This window comes from Mauremys reevesii, linkage group 24 (genome assembly GCF_016161935.1).
Source record: "Mauremys reevesii isolate NIE-2019 linkage group 24, ASM1616193v1, whole genome shotgun sequence".
In the NCBI taxonomy this organism is placed as follows: Eukaryota; Metazoa; Chordata; order Testudines; family Geoemydidae; genus Mauremys; species Mauremys reevesii.
Genome location: NC_052646.1, coordinates 7,476,630 through 7,501,757, shown reverse-complemented (window position 1 = coordinate 7,501,757; position 25,128 = coordinate 7,476,630). Strand labels below are relative to the sequence as shown.

Below are 25,128 nucleotides of genomic sequence, written 5' to 3'. Positions count from 1 at the left end.
TATTTGCTCAGGCCCTATCCCCTCCCCTATCACCTCAGTTACAGACATTTTGGGGGTCCCCCTGAGCCCCTTTTCTCCCCTCATGTCATCTTTGATGTGTACAGTGGTTGGGCCTGGCAGCCTGGGACCCCATGGCGCTGGCGCTGCAGAAACAGAACAAACAGTCCCTGCCCCAAAGAGCTTCCAGTCTAAGGCATAGTTCAAGCAGCTGCTATATTTACATCAAAGAACACAGCTGGGGTTTAGATCAAGGGTAACATTTTCAAAAGCCCCTTAAGTGACTTAGGAGCCTTGGGACATTTAAAAGGTACTTAGGTGCCTAAAGGTGAGGATAGGTGCTTCTGAAACTCCCACAAGTTTCCCTAGGTGTCTCAACTCCAGACCAATGGGAATTAGGCACTTTTGAACCTTCCCCAGCACTTCTGTGCACCTTTTGCTCCTAAGTACCTTTAAAAATCTGTCCCTCAAATCCCATTTTCAAAAGAGACTAAGGCACTTAGGAGCCTAACTGTCATGGACTTTACCTGAGACTTAGTCTGGGATTTTGAAATTTGAGTGGCAATATTGGGTGCCTCGTTTGGTGGAGGGGGGGACGACAACAGCTTGAGATACTTAAAGGCCCCTGCTTTTCATAAAGCACCAAGCACCCACCCTCAGAAAGTCAGGCCCCATCAAATCGGATCCCCAAAATCACCAGCCCCTTTTGAAAATCTTGCCTAAGTCACTTTTGAAAATGGGACTTGGGGTAAAATTTTCAAAAGCATCTAAGCGACAGGAGCCGAAGTCCTTTTCAGTGAGACTGAGGCTCCTAAGGCCCAGCGTCTCAGAGATATTTAGTGCCCAGCTCACAGTGACATGCAGAGAGAGTTAGGCACCTAAGCACCTTTGAGGGTCTGGCCGTAAGGCACTTGAAAAAGCGTCTTAAGTCCCTTCAGTGCTTGTGAAAATTCGACCCCTTTGCAGTACTGGGAACCCAAACACAGCAGCATCAACCAGAAAGTGAACCTGCTCGGTCCAGACCCTCTGCCTCAACCAAAGTGAAAGGTAAAACAAAAGAGAGCAGCGAAGAGGTGAAAAGTGACGTGCCAACACCACCCAGGGCTGTTGGGCAGCCAGGGAAAGTCAGTGGCACCTGGGGAGCGAATTGCCAGCTGTGCCTTGGAAAATCTCCCTCTCAGCTCTGAAAACTTCCCGCAGCTTTAACAGCCTGGGGGTTTGTTGGTAATGTGGCAGGCCATTTGTTGCTTAAAAATGTCTGAGTAACATGGGGTTAACTCTGGCAGCTTCCTCGCCCCCATGCGTGCAGTAGGGCGACCAGATGAGACGTGAAATATTGGGACGGGGGGAGGGGTGGGTGCCGGCGGAGGGGAAAAAAACCCAAGAGCCGCCGGAGCATAGGAAAAATTGGTGGGGGCTGAGCACCCACCGGCAGCTCCATGCCCCACCCCCCCACACACATCAGCTCACCTTCACTCTGCCTCCACCTCCCCTGAGCTGGCTGCCGCATCCTGCTTCTCCCCCCTCCCTCCAGCGCTTGCGCCGCCAGACAGCTGATTAGCGCAAGCCTGGGAGGGAGGGGGGAGGAGGAGGAATGCAGCGTGCTTGGGGAAGAGGCGGGGCCAGGGCGGGGATGTGGGGAGGGATCCAATAGGGCAGTGAGGGGGCGGGGCCAGGGAGGGGATTTGGGGAGGGATCCAATGGGAGGGGCAGGGCCGGGGTGGAGTTGGGGCGGGGTGTGTGTGAGCCCCCTCTGCGTGTGCTCTGGAGGGCAAAATATCGGGACAATTTGCGTCCCGACTGATGTTTGTCCCGCATCCTGATCGAACAAGTAAATATCGGGACAGTCCCGATAAAATCGAGACATCTGGTCACCCTAGCGTGCAGGGTGGGGGGCTGAGGACACACACCCAAGGGATCTTACACCAATCGAGGACGAAGGATGCATGCCTGGGCAGCGGACAGAGACAAACAGCAAGGAAGTGGAGCCTGCGAAAGCTAACTGCAAGGTTATAATGGGCCTGGGTGTTGGGAGAGCTGGTTAGTTTCCTGCCTCAGACTCCTGACAGTAAACACTTGGGAGAAAAACGCTCTCTGTGAAATACATTTGCCCTTGTCCCGCTACCCAGCTTGCAGCATCCCGTCACTGCCTAGGGGGAGCTGTGGCAGGATGCAAGGTGAAGTCTTTTGACCCTGGGCACGGTATTTCCAGCCACCTAGGTCTTGGCTGCTCTGGTGCCATTTGCAAATGGAGACACTTCCCTTGAAAGGTGCCAGGAATTAACAAAGCTAACGCTGCCACGCTGCTTTCCCCAGCGGGTCCCCGTTCTCCCCTCTCCCTTCCAGGCTAACCTGGAGCTGGTCAGCGTACAAACTGGACCATCACTTTTCCAGCGGCCAGGACCTGGGCGTTATCTGCCTCTTGGGAACAGGATTCTGCAGCTGGAGCCGAAGTGCCGATCCCACAAGAATGCAGGAGGCGGAACAGAATCCAGCGCCTTCTTCCAGAGCTGGATCAGCTCTTTGGGGCTCAAAGGAACTTCTGCTCCTTTGGCCAGTGCTGCGCTAAGGCGAAATTACTCCCTCTCCCGAAGCTGTAGCAGCTGTGCAGGCAAAAAAAAAACACCTTGTTTCCATCCATAAAGCCAACCGGGATCAGTCTGAGTGAGACCAACCGCTACGCTGGTTTTAGATCCACAGGGGTACGTCTACACTGCAATAAAAACCCTGCGGCTGGTCTGGGTCAGCTGACTCGGGCTGCGGAACTATAAAATTGTAGTGTAGACGTTTGGGCTCTGAGGGATTGCAAGACCAAAAGGGACTGTTAGATCATCTGGTCTGACCTCCTGTCTCTCAGGCCAGAGGACCCCGTACTGAGCCCAATAAGGCATATGCTCCTACGGTCCCGTTTCTAACTGTAACGGCACTCACATAAAAACCTGTGTAAGCCAAGTCCTCCATTTAAGCCGGCCTAACCTTAGAAGCCCCCCAGTGTTTAAACCAATGCATCCATTTAAGCTGGACCTATTTACAAAGCCCCGGCAGCAAGCGCCTTTCCCAAACCCGGTCGTTTCGGTTTCTCCTTTAAAGGAACACTGGTGGGCAGAAGTAACGAAGTTACAGAACTAAGCAGCGCGACTGCCCCCTACTGGCGCTGGGGGCTGCTGCTGTGCAGCATCACCGCTTTGTGTCCCTGGAGCCATTCCAGCTGTGATCCAGCCTAGGGGAGAAAAGAGGAGACATGAAGGCACTGATGTGGCCATTGGCCCAGATTTTGTCCTCTGCTCCAGCCCCTGGGCCAGGGGAGAGTTCCTCCCGAAGTAGGCCCAGTGTACCCTAGTGACCCCGCATACAGGGCATGCCAGCGGTGGCGATCCAACCCATAGGCAGCTGGGATGGGCCAGGGTGCTCTGTGTTACACCAAGGGGGTGTTCTGGCTCTAGGGTGACCAGATGTCCCAATTTTATAGGGACAGTCCCGATTTTTGGGTCTTTTTCTTATCTAGGCTCCTATTACCCCTCACCCCGTGTCCCGATTTTTCACACATGCTGTCTGGTCGCCCTATCAGGCGCCTGGAGCAGTGCAGAATGCAGCAGGAGCAGTGGTGCTGTAAAGTGGTGCCATGCCTCATGGGCCTGCAACACAACATGGGACCCGGACCTGAGATGAGAGGTCGGCTCAAAAAGGGGAACAGGGACGATTTTCCTTTGTAAACTCTGGCCTTGTCTGCATCACCGCGGTTTTGCACGGGGGTGACGTGCACCAGTGCAAGTCGCCGGCGCAGGCATCTGCATGACTGGGCTGAACTGGGGCAGCTACGTCGCTGGTGCAGTTACACCCGCGCAAGCCCTCTCCCGGTGTAGCACTGGGAGCCAGGTTCTATTCCTAACTCACTTCCCTTCCCTGTATAAGGGGGTAATAACACTGACCTACCTACATGTGAAGGGTTAATAGCCCCCCCCGGGGGGGGAGGGGACATGGCAAATATTTTGATGTGGAGGAATAAAAAGGGGAAGAAGGTGATTGGGGGCAGGAGGAGGATTTTAAAGGCTTCCACTTAGTCCTCACTCCCCTGGAGGCGGGTGGATCCAGAGCCCCCCATCCCAGCCTAGTCGAACCCGCCGCACCTCACAGCCAGCCCGAGGGGCGCCAGCCCTCGACGCGAGACGGACAGGATGCTCAACTCACTGTCGGATGCAGTCAGGGATGTGCACTTGCTCGAGAGGAATCTGTTGCGACAGCTCCCACAGGCTGTCCACGAACTGCACTTTCCTGCCAAACTTGGAGCTGGGAGAGGAGGCAGAAGAGGGGGTAGGTTATTCAGGTCGCTCGAGCGGTCGTTTTCCCATCAGGGCGTCTCGCAGGGCGCCAGGATGACAGCCCAGGTTCCTAGCCCGCCAGCAGCACCAGGGCACCTTCCACAAATGTGTTAAGCAACACGACTTACATCTCACTAGCCACCCAGCCATGCCCACTGCCTGTCCAGTTCCCGTCTCCAGATGTGGCCAACCTCTGCTGTGGCAGAAAAAAACAACCACATCCCCAAAACACATCCGGCCAAAATTCCTTCCTGACCCCAGCAGACCAACAGCTGAAGCCCTGAAACATGAGTTTCCCCATTTGCACATCCCCATGCACGCCAGGGAAAGCTCAGTGGGTTTAGGGGTTGATACGCTGTAGCTCATCTATGGAATCTCCCTGGCCTCCCCGCTGCCACGGCTGATTCATTAGTGCCAGTTAGACAGTCCAAGTGCTGAGTCCTAACAGCCGATTGCACACAGGCCAACAAACAGCCGTCGATCCCAAGCTGGATTGGAACCAGCAACCTGTCGGCAAAAGGCACTCTGGGGTGGTGCAAATGGGTGTAAGCTCACAGAGCTATGCCAGTTTACACCAGGCAAGAATCTGGCCCTATTATCTCATCCCCAACCCGTCATGAGCCAGGCCGGCAGTTTTGTGTGGCGCATTCGTTTCACACACTACAAGGGAAGGGTCTCCTTATGATGCGTTATGGCTAGGCGTTCCGAGGGAACGTTACAAGTTAAATTCCCCCTCGCAGCACTGCTACCACCACAGTAAAGCTTTCAGGGGGCGAGAGTGAGGAGCAAAAGCCTGTAAAGACCTTTGAGAAGGGCATTCGGCTCCAGGAATTAGTCATGCCTTCGAAAGCCGTGCACCCCCCAGAGCCAGCTGCAGTCCGTGCTGGACCAAATTGAATTAGTTCTACATTGATCGAAAATGCTCTGCGCAGGAAGGCACATGGGTTTTTCTGTTCTGTTCACGCTTGGTGCAAATAGCGCAAGCTCACGCACAAATAGGTTAAGGTCAGGACTCACACTCATACCCACACAAACAGGTTAAGGTCGGGACTTTTGAAACTGACTAGTAATTTGAGGTGTCTGTTTCTGGGGGCCCCACTTGACACCCCTAAAAGAGGCCTGATTTTCAGAGGGTTGGGGCAGCATTGCCAACTCCAGGCGTTCCACAGTCACATGTTAGGCCTCAAATAAATCATGAGATTGTTTTTAAATCTCATGATTTTTAAGCCAAACACACAAGTTCCTTTTTCTTTGTTGTCTGGTCTGTGAGCCTTTACTATGCACTGGGTCACATGCCAAGCTTTCCTCTCCAGCCACGAGGGCAGGAAACGCCTTTCTTTTTTCAAACAAAAGCCAAGATTTTTTCCCGTCATCACCTAACTCCAGGAGCTGGGGCTTTAAGACAAACACCAAACACGGAGAGAGTTGGCAGCTCTGCTAGTGCTCGATGCATTCTTAAAAAAACAGGCTCCTTTTGGATGCCTCAAATTGGGCCCTTGAATCACGAAATCGTTGACCTGAATTCTGCAGCTAGCATGTATCCATCCCTAGTGGCTGCATGGCAAGGGGCCTGTATCTGACTCCCAGCTGTTAGCCTTGCAATCTCAGCTACACTCCCTCCTGCTGCTGTTCTCTGGCGGGACTGGAATACGAACTGGTACCTGTAACGTACAACGCTGCCCTCTGCTGAACAGCATGTGTCAGGCTGGCTTATGCTTACTGGCACCCCACTTTGCTCTTGGGGGGCACTTCCCCAGACTGCAGAGCTGCTTCCTAGGTAGAGGCCTGAGTTTCTTGGGTAGGGGGGACAGGGAACCACTATGACAAGGCTGCCACTGGCAGGCGAAATCCAAGTCTTTACACGATGCCCATTGTCACGATATCTGGGCACCTAGGGAATGCTGGCAGAGTGCATCCAAAAAATCCCAGGCTAGCCTCTTACGCTGCTGTCCCCGTGGTGTCTGGATGCATAGCGGATGCCTGCTCCATGCACCCGTGTAGCTAACAGCGCTGCTCTCTGGCCGGCAGAGCCCTGGCCTGCACTGCTAGCAGCCGCGTGGAGGCCCAGGCTCAGCCTGTGGGGAGGAGGGGCTCTAGCCTCTCCAGCCAGCGAGGTGTTAACACGCTCAGGTCCTGAGAGCAAGGGGACGCACCAGACACTGTGGCCGTTCCTAGCACCCCCTAAGGGTAGCAGTTGCTCTTGCAGACACTGGCTCAGAATATTGGAGTGTGGTGAGGCTCAAGGATGGTCTGATGCTAATAACATGCAGCCCACTGGGCTTATGAGCGGTCTGGGCACGATCTCCAGGGGTGCTCTGATACTGCAGGCTGGGTGGCCGCCAACCCCCTTGCACACACATACACACACACACACCCCTCTGTTAGTAGCCAAGTAAAGCATCCAGCTCACACTACCTGAGGAAGGGGCGGAAAACGGCCATCAGCGCCTTGATGTACCAGGTGGGATGGACAATAATCATGGCCTTCAGGTTCTTCCGGAGCCTGAAACGATGCAAAGAACACAGGACATGAGGTACCGATTAGCCGGTGGAACTCACTGCCACAAGATATCCCTGAAGCCAAGAGTTTAGCAGGATTGAAAATAGGATAAGACGTTGATCTGGCTAATGAGACTCCCTTGTTACAGTCGTCAGTGCTGAGTCCGGCGCTGAAGGAGGCTAAGGGGAGTCAAGGAATCCCGCTAGGGTTCAACCGGAGCCTTTGAAAATCCTAGCTTTAAAAAAACCGAGGCTTGCAAGGGCTATAAACCATCCTGCTTCATGGCATTAGCCAACATCTAACTATCAGGAGCCAGTAGGAGGTTTCTGGATGGGCCCCAGGTCTAAGGAAGGGCCTCTGAAGTCCTGGAGTTTTTTCTTTTAAAGGTAGCTAAGGTCTTGTCTACATGGGGAAACTGAGCAGGGTAGCTCCCCATATGGACACTCCATTCTGGAATTAAAACACCACTTGATTCTGGATTAAATCCTGTGCTTACAAAGCCCAGAGGCTGGGAGATGGGGTGCCGGAGAGAGCCGTAGGGTCTGCCTCTGTCCAGCAACCTCGTTAGACAACTCCCCACCCCTTTATACTCAGTGCAGTCCCTTCTTCCAGCCCCTCCAAGGGAGGCTGCAGGCTGGGATTTTTATTCATGGCCCAGCCTGTATCACAGTGTCAGCTTCACTGGCCTTTGCGCCGTGCAAGCCAGGTAGGAAGCAACTGTTTCCCTGTTGCCAATGACTACGGGGTGCAGATTCTGGTTGGGATCGGGGGTATGTGTGGGGGAAAGGGGTTGAAATTGCAGCCAGCCAAAGCCACCGCTGAACTGAACAGGAAACCCACCCAGCAGAGTCCTCCACATGGGCGACAAAGCAGCCCTGGATGGGGAGCGGAGTCTGTGGGTTAGTGCAGATGGCTCAGTATGAAAACCCTTGTGTTCTAGTCCCACCTCCGGGAGGGAAGGTATTTAGGACTCCTGGAGTCTGTCCACACCTGTGGTGAGGTGTGGGGCTGGACTCCGGAGTTCTAGTCCCCACCCCGGGAGGAGAGGGGGCTCTAGTGATTAGAGCCGGGTGGTTGGGAATTGGGGCTCGTGCGTTCCGTTCCCAGCTCCTCCGCAGGCTCCCCCTCGAGTCCTGGCTCACCAGCAGTTAGAGTAAGCGGGGGAACGGAAGGGGGCTGGGGCTAACAGCGAAGAGCGAGCTCCCCTTTGTGGGCAGGGGACGCAGCGGCCCCCTGCTGTGTCGTACCGCCGGTCGATGGTCTGGTAGCATTGCTTTATCCAGCCGAAGGACGGGATCTGGCTGCGGAGCGTGGCGCCGTTCAGACACACCAGGATGTAGCTTTCTGCCACCATCACCTCCAGGGTCCCGATGATGTACCTGCCGGGAGAGCAGAGAGGAGGCCTGGAACCAGCCCTCCTCTAGCACAAAGCGCCTCCACGCTACCGTCGTGGATTTAGCTTCACATCACGTGCGCCCCTCCCCCCCTCGCCCCCCGCAGTGAGGTAAATTGTCTTACCCCCCACCCCTAGTTCACAGATGGGAAACTGAGGCACAGGGAAGGGCTGTGACTAGCCCAAGGTCACACAATGAGTACGGACACAGGAGTCCTGACCCCCTGTCGCTTGCGCTAACCAAGAGACCACATTCCCCACCCAGAGCTGGGCAGAGAACCCAGGAGTCCTGCCTCCCGCCCTCCCTCCCCTAACCACTAGACCACACTTCCCTCCCTGCTGCAGAGCTGCGCAGAGAACCCAGGAGTCCTGCCTCCCGCCCTCCCTCCCCTAACCACTAGACCACACTTCTCTCCCTGCTGCAGAGCTGCGCAGAGAACCCAGGAGTCCTGATGCCCAGTCACCAGCACTAACTACTAGCCCACACTCTATATTAGGCATTCACAGAGCGCCCATTGCTGTAGCATTTAACCCTCCTGTGCCAGCAGCTTCCCCGGCCTGACTAGTGCACTGACACTCCTCATTTACGGAGGAGACTGTGAGGGAGTTCAGAAGGGGAACAGTCCGTGTTCCCGTTGGCAGCGCTGCGGGCAGCCAGGCAGGGCTGAGGAGGAGACTGTTATGAGTGAGAGGCTTGTTTTAAAAGATGGTTTGGGCACTTTAAGGGTCGATTTACCAGGACAGCAAAGGGTCAGAGAAACAGCTGCGATGGCATCCCAGTGCCTCCTGATGTTTATGGGGAGATTCCAAGAACCCCAGGGCAAAGGCGTCCCCCCACCCGCTTACCCACAATGGACTTCAGGCCTATTCAGGGGTTTATCTGTTCCGGCTGCTCTCGGCACTACGGCCGATCTCCAGTTACTCTGTCCCTGAACTCAGGGTGAGGATGGTTTTAAGCCACCTTTGAGCTCCTGCATATTCTGGTGCCGTGGAGTAAGTGGGAATTCTACGTGGAGCAGGGAACAGCCAGAGTGCACTGCGCCCCGGCCACACGCCCAATCTGCCCGCGATGCCAGGGCAGGGTACAGGGCCCTTACATCAGGGGGCATTTTGCACCCACTTTAAGGCTCCTTTATGCTGCCAGGGCAGCCTGAACATACTGAGTATCTGACGCCGGCTCCCCTGCCCCTCTGTGCTGCGCTGAGCCCCAGAGGAATTGAGACCTGGGGTGGGGGAAAGCCCAGGCTGGCCTGGGATCGTACCCGATGCAGAGGCTTCTGCCCCCTCCAGTGACTGCAGCTTTATGTCGGTGTCACTTTCCAGTGGGGGGGCCCAGAGCCACCCCCAGCCCACCGCCCGCTCCCCCGTTCCCAGGCAGTTACCCATGTGGTTTGTTCACTAGCCAGCAGGGGGCAGCATACTCACCTGAACAGGTGCTCCATCACGTACTGATAGTCCGGGATGCTGCCGTCGGGCAGGTAGCAGGAGGCAAAGAGGATGATGGCGTTGAGGCCTTCCCCGTAGTACCCTGGAGCGGCAGAGCAGAGCGAGTGGGTCCAGCTGGCACAGGAGCTTAGCCCCGCCCCCTGACACCTTGGCACACCTGTGCTCCCCCACGGGGGGGCTCCGGGATTGGCCCAGACCAGGTCGGTTTCGCTGCTTTGCGTGGCCCCCGACCCACACGGGCAGGGCTGCCATTGTGGACAGCATCCCATGGTGCTCTGGGGGCCACAGGCTGAGCGGAACTGGGTTTAGAACAGCAGGCTCGGACGCCGGGGTCCCGCAGGGCTGGGGTCGTGGATTTCTTGGGGCAGGAGCTTCCTCCGATTGGCTGCGTTTGCTATGCCCCGGAAAGTGCCTGAGGCACTGATGGGCACCATGTAAATCATAACTCTGGGACCCCACTCCCAGGAGAACCCAGGAGTCCTGACTCCCAATCCCCTTGCACCAAATTCCCCTCCCAGAGCCGGGAATAGAACCCAGGAGTCCTGACTCCCAGCACCACCTGCCCCCATCTAACCACTAGACACTACTCCCCTGCAGGTGTCAGGACTAGAACCCAGGTGTCCTGCTGCCTCCCATTCTAAGCACCAGACCCCAGGGCTACGCGCTCCCCCATTACCCCCATGGGAGATGACCCTCTTGTAGGGCTCAACGACGCTCAGATCCACTTTCTGCTCCCGCTCGTCTGAAAGGAAGATCCTCCACTTCCGTCCATCCTTGTCCTCGACGTCCACCACGCGCCCCTCGCTGAGTTTCTCCTCGAGCAGGCTGCTGTCAAGGCACCGGGCCCTGGGCAGTTCATCTGTGGACGGGAAGGGACGGGGCGGGGGTTGGGGGTATTAGGAAAGGCTCCTGGGCTCTTTTCTACACTTTTACCAATAACCAGAGAGCACCTGGGCCCTGCCTTGTGTTCTGCAATGCATGGCCCCCTCAGGGCGCTGGGGTGCCCATGAGACGGTGCCAATGGGTGTGGGGGAATGAGGCCAGGGAAAGGAGAATCACACACCCCAAATGACCCAGTCCCCTCCCAAACCTTCCCCCCAATCCCAGTTCCCCTGGAACCTTCCAGCCAAACATCCACCCCAAACCGCAACCAACCACCCCCAACCTGTCACCCCCCAACCAACCCCCAATCCCTCACCCCAATCAATCCTCAACCCTCCAACCCCTCAACCACCCATCACAACCAACCCCTCACCCCACCAACCATCCCCCAACTCCAAACAAACAAACAACCCTTCACCCCAACCAACCCTCGACCCTCCAACCCCTCACCACAACTAACTCCTCGACCCTTCACCCCAACCAACCCAACCCTCGATCCTCCAACCCCTCACCACAACTAAGTCCTCAACCCCACACCCCAACCAACCCACCTCTCGACCCTCCAACTCCTCACCCCAACCAACCCCTCACCCCCCAACCATTCCCCCAACTCCATCAACCAACCAAGCCTCATCCCAACCAACCCTTGACCCTCCAATCCCTCACCCCCGACTCGTCACCCCCCCAACCATCCCCCAATCCCTCACCCCAACCAACCCTTGACCCCCAACCCCCTCACCCCACCAACCATCCCCCAACTCCATCAAACAAACAACCCTTCACCCCAACCAACCCTCGACCCTCCAACCCCTCACAACTAACCCCTTGACCCCTCATCCCAACCCCTTACCCCAACCAAAAAACCCCATGCCACAACCAACCAACCTCGACCCCCAAGCCCTCACCACAACCAAACACCCTGACCCCTCAGTCTCCCAACCATCCCCAACTCCCCACCCCTAACCCCAACCAACCCCTCAACCCCTCTGCGCCTCACCACAACCAGCCCCTCACCCTCCCACCCATCCCCCAACCCTTCACCCCAACCAACCCCTCGACCCTTCACCCCAACCAACCCCTTACCCCAACCAACCCCTCAACCTTCAACCCTTCACCCAAACTCTCAACCCCCCCAACCCCTTGCTCACCAACCAACCCCTCACCACGCCACCCCAACTCCCTCAAACATCCCCCTCAAAGCTCCAACCAAACCCCATTCCTCCCTTTAACCCCATCTCTCAGGCCCCACTCCCTCCCTCCCTCCACCCACCCCAACCTCTAACCAAACTCAAAGTGATGTTGCACTCCATATGCTTTATGGAAATATACTTATGACTGTGAATACGATGTAACTGGAATATGCTTTATGCAAAAGGTCTCTTGTAAGGTATCATAAAGGTTATAACCTACTGAATATATTCCTCCTATTTGTATGCATGAATCAGTCTTGTATCTGACGGTAGAAATATGAAGTATAACTCTGAGGTCCTATTGTAATTATGCAAAGTGTGGGCCATTAATGGTGGTTTAGAATCTTGTTGGCTCACATTAATTAGGACAATTGGTTGTAAATGGCTCTGTTTACTTGCAAACCTTCCTGTGTACATGTGGGCTAGCCTGTGGGTAATGAAGAATGAGGTCTCACTGGACATGTGACCAGGTCACATGATACTGGAATCCATCTTAAATCTGGTACTTTTCTATGTAGAAGGAGGGGTGGGGACCCAGACAAAAGACTCCAGTCTTGTGCCAAAGCTATAAAAGGGGGAGGCCATGAGAAAACCCCTAGTTTCTACCTACGATGTCTGCTGGAATTAACAAGGACTGTACCAGGGGAAAGGATTGGGCCCAGACTAGGAAGGAGTCTAGTCTGTGAAAGAAGCTTATTGGAACATCTCTGAGGGTGAGATGTTACCTGTAATCAGTTTCTTAATGTATTAGGTTTAGACTTGCGTGTTTTTGCTTTATTTTGCTTGGTGACTTACTTTATTACTTGAAACCACTTAAATCCTTATACTTCATAAAATCATTTTTGTTTATTAATAAACCAAAAGTGATTAATAACTGGGGAAGCAAACAGCTGTGCATCTCTCTCTATCAGTGTTATAGAGAGCGAGTAATCTATGAATTTACCCTGTATAAGATTTGTACAGAGTAAAACGGATTTATTTGGGGTTTGGATCCCAGTGGGAGCTGGGTGTCTGGGTGCTGGAGGCAGGTAACCTGCTACGCTGTTTTCACTTAGAGCCTGCAGTTTTGGGGGCATGGTCCAGACCCTGGGTCTGTGTTGCAGCAGGCCAGCGTGTCTGGCTCAACAAGGCAGGGTTCTGGAGTCCCAAGCTGGCAGGGAAAACGGACTCAGAGGTAATTTCAGCACATCAGGTGACAGTCCCAAGGGGGTCCCTGTGACCGAACCTGTCACTCAACTTCCCTGGAACCGTCCCTCCAAATCTCCAGCCAGTCCCAGCCCTCTCTGCCAAGCCTGCCCCCCCATTTCCACTCGCCCTTCCTGACCCACCACTCCGACTCCCCTGCTGATCCCGACCCACCACCTCAGCTTTGTCTAAGCCCCCCGCCATTACGAGCCCCACCCAGGCCTGCTTCCTACCCACCCCTGCACCTCAGCCAGACCTGCCCCCACTCAACCCTCCCCTGCTCTGACGCCCAGCCACAGGCGCATCCTCTCTCCGGCCCCACCTTCCCACTCGAAGTCATGGCCGCCCTCTGGCCCGTCCAGCAGCTCACTCTCGGACGGTGTCTCCAGCTCGTCCACGTTGATGTCCAGGCTGCCGTCCGGCGTGTGCTCCGGGTAATCGCCCGACTGCACTGAGCCCTCGGCCCGGTCTAAAGACAGGCTGAGATCTGGCGCTGGCAGCCGCTTCTTCATGTGCCGTTTGCCGCACAGCTCCAGGGTGTTGGGGGCGACTGGTGTGTGTGTGGGGGGAGAAAGATCAAGACAAACAAAAGCAGAAGAAAAGGGACGTGAAACAGAAAAGAGAGAGGGGAGGGAAGGAAAAACATATCGTCCAGAAAACGCTGCTGCTTATACAACGATCGCTGGATTGATGCCGAGTGGACAAAACCTTCCCAGCCAGGCCAGCTGTGCCCTGGGGTGTTTGGGGGATTGGGGATGCGTGGGGACGTCGCCTTTGCCCTGCAGCACCCCCAGCACTCTCACACCCAGAGCCTTCCCTGATGGTGTTCTTGAGGTCTTACCTTCCTACCTTCACCCACCCCCTGGGCACGGCCTTACCTGGGCCGGGCTCCCCGCCGGAGTCTTCAAGGTCCTCCTCAGAGACCTCCTCCGGGAGAGGCCTGGAAGACGGGAGGATGAGACACTCAGGGGACGGGTCAGGGACGGCTAGTGTTTCTCAATGGCCGGTCCGTGGACTGGCACCGGTCCCTGAGATCTCCCTGAAGCAAGCCGGTCCCTGGTATCAAAAAGGTTGAGAAACACTGGGCTGGAGCATCCCTCCCAGCTCTGAACTCTATGTTCCTGTGTGGGAGGGGGCTAGGAATCAGGTTCTATCCCCATCTCTGGGAAGGGAGCGTGAGCTAATGGTTAGAGCAGGGCAGGGGGAGAGTCAGGGCTCATGGGTTCCATTCCTGGTTCTAGGAGGGGAGGCAAGTGGCTAGAGCCAAGGTGGGGGCTGTGTGCTCGAGTGAATGTTATGTCATCACACTGGGCCTCAGTTTCCACATCTGTTAAATGGGAATAATGACACGGACTTAGCTCCAGAGCTACCTACAGTGGAGTCAGCTGGGGAGCAAGTTTCACACACACAGGAGTCTCTGCGGCTGAAACCCTGCCCTGCTGTCCCTGCTATTCCAGCCCTGAGCTGCCCATGCACAGCTCTGCTGACACCTCTCAGTCCCAACCCACAGCCCCGCCCCCCTTGCTATTCCAGGCCTTGGCTCCTCACACCCACAGCTCTGCCCTCTCACGTTCAGGACGAGCCGGACCCGACAGCCGCACAATGTAGTGGACCAAACCAAACCCATGGGCTGAGACCACCCAGCTCACTTCACATGAGGATTTGAACCCAGGTTCCCGAGAAGGCTTCGCCCTGGCTCTCAAACCCCACCTCATGTCATTTACAATGTGGATCCTTTTCTGTCCTCTCTCCTTCCCTCCCTCCTCCCCACCCGACACTACCCGCTGGGTAAACAGCAGAGCTCAGCCGGCACAGCTGTGCACCGTTCGGCATGTGACCGCTGGCAGCAGCTGCCTATCGGAAGGAGGTGGGAATACAGCTCCTGCGGCAACGCTGTGGCAGGTGTTTGGCCTGATGGATCCGGTCACAGGCACCAATTGCGCTTGCGTGTGCTCAGAGTGTCTGTGCCGGGTGCTTTCCACGGCGGGGGTTAAATAGAGACTTTGCTTCCTCTTTATGGCCAACTGTTTGCTAGTTATTTTGTCCATCGATCCCCATTCTACCGGAGGGGAAACTGAGGCACAGAGCCAGGCAGCAACTCTCCCCAAGTCACTGGCAGAGCTGGGCACAGAACCCTGGAGTCCTGGTTGCCCGTCCCCCATTCTATCCACTCGATTAGTGCATTCCTTGCCCTGAGTCAGCCACAGAACCCAGGAGTCCTGAGACCGCCAGGCCAGGGGGCTATCTGGGGCAGTTACCCCCTCCCATACTCTGAACCCCTTGGCTGTGCCCTGAGCTCCCTGGCGCCAGCTGCCTCATTAGACCGACACCCGTTCAGTATTTTCTCGTCCTTCCGTTCCCCCATTAGCTTCACCCCCTCCTCCAAATTCACCGTGGTGGTGCCAGCCCTTTGGGGTCCCCCAGGGGCAGTGATGTGAGGGGGGCAGGGGCCATCTGTGTCACCTCCCATTGCTCCCGGGACGGGGCGACAGGAGACGTGGGGAGGATCCCAGCCAGCACTCCCCGGCTCTGCAGCGCAGTCCCCCCTCCCGCTGCATCTCTTACCCCGGGAACTCCTCGTCTTGCCACTCCTCCTTCAGCTCCATGTCCTGGATGGATACGGCTCCCTCCTCCTGCTCGGCCAAGTCCTGCTTCTCCGGATCCTTCTGGTCCCTGCAACGCCAGTGGAGGAGAGTGTGAGCTGGAGGAACCGGGCTCGGGCCAGTCCACGACTGGGCAGGAGAACGCATCTCCAATCGCGGTGCCATTCTCAGGGGGAGGTTTGGCCTGAACCGGGATTGCAGCCTTCCTGGGGCCAGGCCCCTCGGTCTGTGAATGGAGCCCGTCCGCAGGTCAGACCCAGCCAGGCTCCTAGGATCCAGGAGCTGTTACCACCTCCCGCGTGGAACGAGTTTGCTGGGGCTCAGCCTGGTGTCCCCGCCCGAGCTGGCGCTACCATCGGGAGCCCCTCATTGGCAGCTTGGGCACAGAGCCGCAGGAGAAAAGGGGCTCCCGTCTCGCCCATCGAGGTGGGTCCCTGCAGGGCAGGGCTGAGCTGTCTGGCCCTGCCACTGAGAGGCCTTCCCCAGGCTGTGGGTCTTTCCCCAGAGCCCCGGGGGGCCTCCTGCCCAGAGGGACCAGCGCCAAAGCCAGCACTGCCAGGGCCCCAGTGCAGCTGGCCTCTGCTCCCCCCTTTCTCCCTGCTGCGAGTGGGCAGAACATGCCCATCCCTCAGCGAGGGCGTCCTCTGCCACGGCACGGCTCCCCTCTGGCCTTGGTCTGGCATGGCCCGATACGGCCCCCGGAGGGCGCTCTCGGTGCCTCACCAAGGGAGGGTCGCCCAGTCTTCCAGCTCTTCTGGAGCAGGGAACTCGCTGCAAGAGAGAGATGGTCTCACGGCCACCTCCCCCGCCACCCGGGCACACAGACCCCATCCCCATCCACCCACCTGGGCACCCAGGCCCCATCTCCCCACCCCAACCCTGTCACCTGACCCCCACCTCCTGCCATCTTGGCCCTGCCTCACCACCGGACTCACACCCCACCTCCTCCCTTCTCATGCCCCCACCCCCGGCCATCACCTATGCCTCCTTGTGGGGGGAGGGATAGCTCAGTGGTTTGAGCATTGGCCCCCTAAACCCAGGGTTGTGAGTTCAATCCTTGAGGGAGCCATTTAGGGAACTGGGGTAAAAACCTGTCTGGGGATTGGTCCTGCTCTGAGCAGGGGGCTGGACTTGATGACCTCCTGAGGTCCCTTCCAACCCTGATATTCTACGATTCCCTCCTCCACCTCCCACCCAACCCTGTTGCCTGACCCCCATCTTCTGTCACTCAGGTCCATCATCCATGACCCAGCCCTTCCTATTCCCTGTCATCAAACACACCCCCAACCCTGTTGCTACCGTGGGTGGGCATCAGCGAGGTGGAAATGGTGGCAGAGTTGGCACCATCTGACCTGCCGGCGAGTGCCCCCCCCAGAGCTCAGCTTGGCTCTTCCCCTGCCTACGGCGCCCAGGAGATGGACTCAAGCTCTGAGACTGGGACCCAGTTTCGCATTCGGATCCCACCTCCCTGAACCCCAGAGGGTGCTCAGTTCTCCTGAATGCAAGAGCGCTGAGCCTGCAGCACAGCCACTGTCCCCATCCCCCACCCACGCGGTCCCCCAAAGCCTGACTTACACCCCCGTTGCAGCTGGGGAGGAACCGAGGCACCCACCCACCCTTTCCCTGACAGCCTGGCTGGCAGAGTCCCTGCCGTGCCCAGCCCACGTCCCCTTGTCCCGAGGGCAGAAGCCCTGTGTTGAAACATACGCGGTGATCACAGCTCCACCTCCTTGATCGTCCATCTCCAGCTAGCACCGGGCTAGAATCGCCTCGGCTGGCGTGTAGGGGATCCCGTAAGTGCCTCCCGGCCTCTTGTGGCAGTGGGCAATTACGTCTCAACACTGCTCAGTTACTAACGCGCCCGGCTAGCCCCACTGCTGCTTGGGCCCGTCGCAGGGAAGGCAAACGAGGAGCACTGGAGCGGCAGCTCAGAGCCGGCAGCTTTCCCTTTCTCGAGCCAGCTGACATCAGCCCTGTACCTGGCGGCACTCGCTGGCACACCCAAGAAAATCAACCCAGCGCCACCCTAGCAAGCCCTGTAGTCTAGAGCAGGGCTGGTCCTGTTTACACAAGCCCGGAGAGCCAGCACAGCACCCAGCCACTCTGCACCTCTAAGGAAACTTAAATCCAGCAAGCAGGGGGGGTAGAAAACAGGTGTCGCTTTGGGAGCGGGGACTAGGAATCTTTTGTCAGCAGTAGGGGACCCCATTAGAAAACAGGGAACGAAGGTGGATTGGCACTGGCCGGCAGGGGGAGATGAATCCGCTTCACTTCCTTGCAAAGGGGCTTCTGAATGAACTCACCGAGGCCGGGGGGTTGGAAGGCGTTCGGCATCCAGTTCCCATCGGCTTTCGATACCGTTTTGGTGCCTGACTCCCCGTGGCGCCTCTGCAAAGCCTGAGAGCGACCGTGCTCTGTGGGGCGGAAGGGCTTTACAGGACTGGTTTTGTAATGACACCCTGCAGCCGGGTCCTCAGTGAGTTTCAAAGCCAGGCCCTTCAGAGCTAAAGGCACGGACCTGGAGAAACAGCTCCTGGCCTCGCTGCTCTTCCACGGACCATGTCCAGGGGGATGCTAGTCACCGGCCGGCCTAGCCAGTGGCGGCAGATGGTTTGCTCTGCAAGATAAACAGGCAGGATCTTTATTGGCCGCTCCAAAGACTTGATGCTGCAGCCGGCCCTGCCTCCTGGGTGCTTCATTGCTAGGCACAGAACAGTGCTGCGTTCGCCAGCCCAGCTCCCCACTTCGGGTGATGCAACAACGCAACCTCTCTCCTCTAAGAGACGCCGCCGATGGCCTTCGTGCTGGGGCGAACTTCCAGCGAGCTCGCCTCCTTGTGCCAGCTAAGTGGGTTCAAGCTAAGGGTAGTACGGCGAAGGGGCCTTGCCAGCTGGCAGCGTGGTCTAACAGATAGGGCACAGGATTGATTTTCCGTCCAATGCCGTATGTTGTGAGGCAGGAGATCTGGGTTCTAATCCTGGCTCTGATCTGTTGTGTGACTTAGGGCCAACCACGTCCCTCTTGTGTATTCAGGCTATAAGCTCTTTGGTGCAGGGGCTGTGGCCTGGTCTAGGCGTTACAGTCATATAAAAAAACCAATCAAGTGTTGACAACTCTTGCGATATTTGGTTCTCTTCTTAAAGCTAAAAGTACATTTCTAGCCTAGTGGTTGCAGGGAAAAAAAAACTTGAGAACAGGACCCGAGCGCGACCCTAAAGCCTCAGAAGCCAAACAGCAAAGAAAAAGACCCCAAGATTCATTTTTAATAGAATCTTATGAGTTTTTTAGGGCCTGACTATGTACATTTGAACAGCTGGGGCTGGTGATGCTCCAATCACCCTCACAGGTGCAGGCAGAACAAGGAAAGGGAGGGGGGATTTTCTTTAAGCATCAGTGGGAGTAGATTTGTTGAGGTTGGTAGAGCTTATATGTAGCTCAAGTGCTGGTTGAAAATTTACCGACAAAACAGTTTCCCATCAGAAAATCCTGACTGAACAAAATCAAAATGGTTCCCGAGAATGTATCCGTGGATAATGGAAAATGATCCAAACGTTTCCTTTCAATAAGGTCCAAGCACTTTGTTTTCACTCTATCGTTCTGACATTTTTGTTGTTTTCTATCACACTGATGATATTATATCTTCTGTCTTGCCACGTCGCTATTCCGGGCCGGCGACTTTTATTGCCTTCTTCCAAAACTCAAGATTGTACTGTGATTGGCCGTGATGCAAATTCATTCTCTCATTAACACAAGTGTCAAAATGAAGCATTTCGAATTTCAACTTTTCCTGCCAATTTGCGATGAAAGAAAAGTTTGAAAGGAATTTCCTGCAGAATGGAAATGGAAAGTTTACCAGATTTTTATCCACAATCTGCTGGCCGTGCGTTGTGTGAAGAATGTCCTCACGTTTGTTTGAAACCTGCTGCCTATTAATTTCGTTGGGCCAGGCCAACTTCTTGGGCCCTGCTTCTTGGGTTCTATCCCAGTCCTGCTAGTGCCCAGATGAGATCATCCATCAGAGCTGCTCCCTGGATGACCCTTAACATTTAGCTCAACATAGCTACGGCGCCGAGGGCTGTGCCAGTCTCACCCCCGCTGTAGATGCGGCTGCTTGGGGAGATCCATTAGCAATGAAATGCCCACTTCTGTGCCTGTAGGAAGCAGCCACACTACAGCATCCTACCTGTGAAGCTGTAGCACCGGCTAAGACCCTGCTCCCTCTGGTCTGTCTCCAATAACTTCTGCTGTGTTGCAGTGGGATAGGGATTCAGTTCCCTCCGGACCCTGGGGGCTCTGCCCTGAAGCATAGAACAGCTGGGCCGGAGGGAGCCAGCGGACCAGGCCTGTGAGGACGTAAGCAGCGTAGGGGCATGGGACCAAAACGTCTGTGTTGGCAGAAGGGAGGGGAGGAGGCAGTGGAGTGACGCTAAGAGCCAGGGGTAACCTCACGCAGGGATTGGGGTGTCTTCCCCTGCCCAGCAGGCCTCTCTCATCAGGACAACATGATTAGCAACTTAATGAGCATGACGACACCTTCCCTGCTGCCATCACATTCCTTTCCGGTGATCTGTGGCTTCTGGGCACACGCCCTGCTGCTCCAACCTGCCCTGGGCCGGGAGCTCCCAGACAGGCTGGCGCACGACTCGGTTAGCGGGACCCCATGGGGCCAGAACTGTGTGGTGCATACAGATGGGGCGAGGCAGCGGGACGGGCTCTAACACAACTGGGGCTGTGGGGAGCGGGGGCTGTCCACGGTGTCTCCAAGGCCTGGCTTCTTCGCTATTGCATTGTCATCACTCGTCATAGATTCCAAAGCCACCAGGGACCATGGTGACCATCTGGTCTGACCTCCTGGATCGCACAGGCCAGAGACCTCCCCCAAATCCTTCCTGGAGCAGATCTTGTAGACCCACATCCAAACTTGATTTAAAAACTTGCCAGTGGAGAATCCACCCTGATCCTTAGTAAGTTGTTCCAATGGTTAATTGCTCTCACTGTTAAAAAATCACCCCTTAGTTCCAGGCTGAATTTGTCTAGTGTTAACTTCCAGCCGTCGGATCCTGTTACCCCTTTCTCTGCTAGATCGAAGAGACCACTAGTAAATGTGTGTTCCCCATGTAGGTACTTATACCTATAAGTCACCCCTTAACCTTCTCTTTGTTGAGCTAAATAGATCGAGCTCCTGGCGTCTCTCACGGTAAGGCAGATTTTCTAACCCTTAATCAATCTTGTGGCTTTTCAATGACCCCTCTCCACTTTATCAACATCCTTGAATTGTGGGCACCAGAACCAGTGCCAAATACAGCGGTAAAATCACCTCTCTGGCTCCTCCTCGAGATTCCCCTCTTTCTGCATCCCAGGATTGCATAAGCCCCCTTGGCTGCAGCATCGCACTCGGAGCTCATGTTCAGCTGATTACCCACCACAACTCTCAACTCTCCTGCAGATGTGCTGTTTCCCAGGATAGAGTCCCCCATCCTGTAAACTGTGTCTGGGCAGCTAAGCAGAGTCAGACCTGGTCAATATTTGGAGGGGAGACCTCTAAGAAGCAGCCTAATAGTAATGCCTGTCTACCTTTTTTCTCAGTAGGTCTCAAAGCAAGTCAATATCATTATCCCCATTTTACAGGAGGGAGAACTGAGGCATGGTGAGGCAAAGTGACTTGCCCAAGGTCATCCAGCAGGCCAATGGCAGAGCTGATAATAGAATGCTGGTCTCCTGAGTGCCAGTCTGCTGCTCTTTCCACTAGGCCACACTGCCTCCCTGCTCAGTTCTTGGATGGGAGACCTCTAAAAAAAAGCCAGGCTGCTACAGGAAGCAGTGTCTGCAATGCAGCAGGGCGCACTCTCCGCTTGTGAGCTGATGGTGCTAGGTCCTGATGGAGGCACTATCTTTCACATGGGATATACAATCCCCCGGCAGGTGTGATTTCCACCATTCTGGCTTAAAATCCAGCTCCCACAAAATCACCTCCCACTTGGCAAAGCTGCTCCTGTGGTTCCAACTGGGTGAGCTCTGAAATCCTTGGTAAAGTGCTTACTGCTGAGTGACATGTTGACTCTGAAGCCTAATGGTGGTCGTTAACATTTGCTATTTCATTGCTGCTCATTTTAAAGGGAAAAAAGGGGATTTTGGGTGGGGCACAGGATTGTGGACAGAGCGTAAAGTCCCATCACTTCCTCCTCGCCCTGCCTTCAGAGGAAAGAGGCACAGAGACAATGAAACATCCACCCTCTCTGTTCAGCAGCAAGGGTTTGGGTGTTTTTCTGCTTCACCCTCCTTCAAAGAAAACAAACAAGTCATGAAGCAGCCTCGCAAGCTGGAGCGAGTCCCTGTACAATTCTCCAGTGATTATGCCCCACCTGCCTTCCAAACCTTAACACAGGCTCTCAACTGTTTTCAACCACACCAGGAGCAGTAACGGAGCCTTTTCCAACTCCAGAACATCCTGCTAATCCAAATCCATCGATTCTACACCCAGAAGGAACGCTCCGATCATCCTGCCTAGCACAGACCAGAGACCTTCCCCCAAATAATGAGACAGACCATCCCCACCCTGAAGAGTGTCCAGTCTAAACTGACAAGCCAGCCAGAGGGAGGGCAAAAGGAAATATTTCATGGGATTAAAAATCTTTAAGCGGCAATGATCATTTAGAGCTTGTGACCTTTGAGTGGGATGCATAAGCAGCATTCAGCAAAATCCACATGCGTTATAAAGTATATTGGGGCAGGGACTGTCTTGCTGTTCTGTTTGTACAATGCCTAGCGCACCGGGCTCCCGGTCAAGATCAGTGCAACCACAAACACAAATCATAAGAGAATTAACAGCTGTGTAAATCCTTGTCATTCCATTGGTGCCACACCCTGTGACATCAGCCCAAGATCTGACCCCCAAGCTGCTGGAAACTGACAGTGTTTCAAAACACCATTTCTCTCCTTAGCAATCCTGAATCATCTTCCATGCTGCTTTTCCGCATCACAGAGCGTCTTACCCACCGGCCTGCCTACCCTCTCCCCGTCAAATCCCTCCTCAAGGCCCACTTCTTCTGCGAGGTCTAAAATAATTAGCCAGCTAATAGAAGTCAAGGTATTATTGTTATTTATATAGTGGTAATGCCATGGCAATGTCATGGACCAGAATGGCACGGTGCTAGGTGCTGTATGAACAAAGAGACAATCATCGCTCTGAGATCCCAGTCTAAGTAAGGGTAGAATGAAACCAGGGATATATGGGCTTCAATTTTCACCAGGAACTACTGATTTTGGGTTGCTAGTAAAATTAGGATTCTCATGCTATTTGGAGAGGTGGGGGGGTCACTCCTAAAAGTCTGATTCTGAAAACACTAGGGGAGTAGTAGCTTCCGGCAGCACACATTCCATTGCACTACAGCCTGGAATTTCAGCTCAACTCCCATGCAGGCACAGACATAAGTTAGTGCTAAGATCTTCAGAAAATCTGGTCCCACCTGTGGGTGCTACTCACTGAAAAACCTGGGCCTGGCCCTCTGCATCTCCACTTTCAGAACCCCCCAGCAGGGATACGCGAGAACCACTGGTCTGGATTAACCGAGATCAGAATCCGGGCTGACTGGAGTCAAAGACACCCATCTGGGCTGCTCACCTTTGAGGCCGGAGTTTCTCATCACAGTCTGCGTAGGAACCCATTGTTCCAGCCCTCAGAAAACACTGACGTTAGCTGGGTTCCCCCTCCCCCGTTTCTTTGGGAGTCAGATCCCCAGTGGATTTGCCCTCCTGCGGCTCTCAGGACACCAGTTATGGCCCTGTGTGCTGCTCATCCCAAACTGGTTTGTCTGCATTAGCACCTCCGGCTCCACCTGATGAGAATTCACTGGGTCCTAGTGCCCATGGTTCCACCCCTGCAGACAAAGCTCTGGAGTGGCGGAAGGGCCAGTGTGTGTGTGGGGGGGGAGGGATTGCTCCCTTGCACCCCCAGTTTGCCTGCTGCTGTGTGGGCCAAGGAAGGTGGGCCCAGGCACAGGGCTCCATCGTAATGAAACATCCTCCAAGCACAGCATCAGCTACAGGCAAAATCCCTGGATCCCAACTGGCCCCCCAAGCTCAGGGCAAAACTGGGCGCTGCAGCTCTAGATAACTCTGCAGCAAGGTTACCCTGTCCTGGCATTAGACCATAGGCACAGTGGGAGCAGACAAGCAGCCATATCCTAGGGACCGGAGAAAAAGGGCCCCCTGCCGGCCGCAGGGGCTAGTTATCTGAGACAGAGGAACTCCTGCGTCCTATTCCTGGCTCTGCTGCTGACTCACTCAATGACCTTAGGCATGTCTCTGTGCCTCAGTTTCCCCCCTCCAGTACAAAACAATGCCCCCTTCTGTTCCCGACAAGATTCCCGGGGGCCTCATGCCCCTGATCAGCTAATTCTGAGCACGCTGCAGCTCCTTCAGCCCTCTGTCTGGGAGGGGAAGCAGGAAAAGGGGTACCAGGCATTAGTCACAATTCACACACACCCCCTCCAGCCAACTGAGGAGGCAGCACTGAGGGATCCAAAGTCAACAGCATCCTCTGTATTCCAGTTGTGCCTAGATGCGCTAGGCACTGTACAAAGAGAGCAAAAAGATGGTCCCCACCCTGAAAGAGCTTCCAGCCTCTGGCTCCCAGCCTCTCTCGGGGTCAGGAACCCCAGGATGGGGGAATATGAGGCCCCAGCAGGAATTTGAGCCCCGAGCAGTTCGAATTAAACTCCCAACCTGCTCTCTCGTGTGCGGGCTTGCAGCGCGTGCGGGTGGGCCAGCATCTAGGGGAAACGACCAGGGCCGTTAACAACACCAACAAACTCTCCCCCGGCCTCCAGGCCCGGCTCAGCTTTTCCATTGACTCAGAGGAGCCTGGGTTGCTGCGAAACGCTATCGGCAGCTGCCAGGAAGCACACTTGGCGTGTGGGTTGCCACAGCGACACGGCTCCCCGACTTCCCCTGCTCCAAGGACCAGCCACTGCCTCACCGGCTTCCTGTTTTCTCTGCCACACACTTCACTCAGAACCAGTCAGGCCTTTGCCCTGGCTTTTGGGATTTCCCAGCATCCCTGCCCTGTACATAAGGGGACACACGCTGTACTGAAAAGGAAAAGTGACGGAGCGCAGAACGAACTCACCCCTGGGCTCATCACGGAACCCGTCCGTGCCGCACACCAGGCTGTCGGACGGGAGGGCTTTGAGCAACTCAGCTGGAAAAAGCTCTAATTCAGCGGTAGAACTGCCCTGGGGCTGAGTCAGGGGACTAGGACCTCTGCATGCAGTTCCCAGCTTTGCCACTAACTCCCTGTGGGACCTTTGACACGTCGCACCATCGCTCTGGACCTCAGTTTTCCCATCTGTAAAATGACAACTATAAGCCGGCCTTTGCCTATTTAGACTGGGAGTTCTTTGGGGCAGAGAGTCTCTCAGGTTGTGTCTGTGCAACACCCAGCACAATGAGGCCCTGATCTCGGTTTGGGCCTTAAATTGCTCTGGTAATATAGACAAGTCAACCAAATGCTGTTTCCGTTATGCAGCATTTCAGGGGTGGATTTTCCCCAGATTCATCACAGATAGTCCACAGTTCATATCTTCCAGCAGCCCTTTAAAATAAACAAAACATAC

General features: G+C 55.4%; 1 protein-coding gene across 2 annotated transcripts; it reads right to left on the bottom strand.

The window, feature by feature from the left end:
* Nucleotides 1-1,713: 1,713 nt before the first annotated feature.
* BNIPL (BCL2 interacting protein like) lies at nucleotides 1,714-23,298 on the bottom strand. Of its 2 annotated transcripts, none has more exons than XR_005591037.1 (10): nucleotides 23,136-23,298; nucleotides 15,477-15,584; nucleotides 13,790-13,851; nucleotides 13,234-13,461; nucleotides 10,331-10,513; nucleotides 9,634-9,736; nucleotides 8,063-8,194; nucleotides 6,732-6,818; nucleotides 4,125-4,284; nucleotides 1,714-3,217 (listed from the first exon to the last, which is right to left on the bottom strand). XR_005591037.1 is itself a non-coding variant. In XM_039512652.1 (10 exons), exons 1-10 carry the CDS (start codon nucleotides 23,177-23,179, stop codon nucleotides 3,175-3,177), a joined length of 1,089 nt encoding a protein of 362 aa, XP_039368586.1. In that variant the 5' UTR covers nucleotides 23,180-23,298; the 3' UTR covers nucleotides 1,714-3,174. The 2 variants fall into 2 exon arrangements, 1 of the variants encoding a protein (XP_039368586.1); XM_039512652.1 differs by having other exon boundaries at nucleotides 4,186-4,284.
* Between the last annotated feature and the right edge of the window lie 1,830 nt (nucleotides 23,299-25,128).

Excerpts from the sequence above, each read along its gene's own strand:
- BNIPL (XM_039512652.1), bottom strand. The coding sequence starts at position 23,179 with ATGGGTTCCTACGCAGACTGTGATGAGAAACTCCGGCCTCAAAG. Across the intron at positions 15,585-23,135 it reads GAGAAACTCCGGCCTCAAAG|GGACCAGAAGGATCCGGAGA; the intron begins GTGAGCAGCCCA and ends CTGGCGTTGCAG. Across the intron at positions 10,514-13,233 it reads CCATGACTTCGAGTGGGAAG|ATGAACTGCCCAGGGCCCGG; the intron begins GTGGGGCCGGAG and ends TCCCGTCCACAG.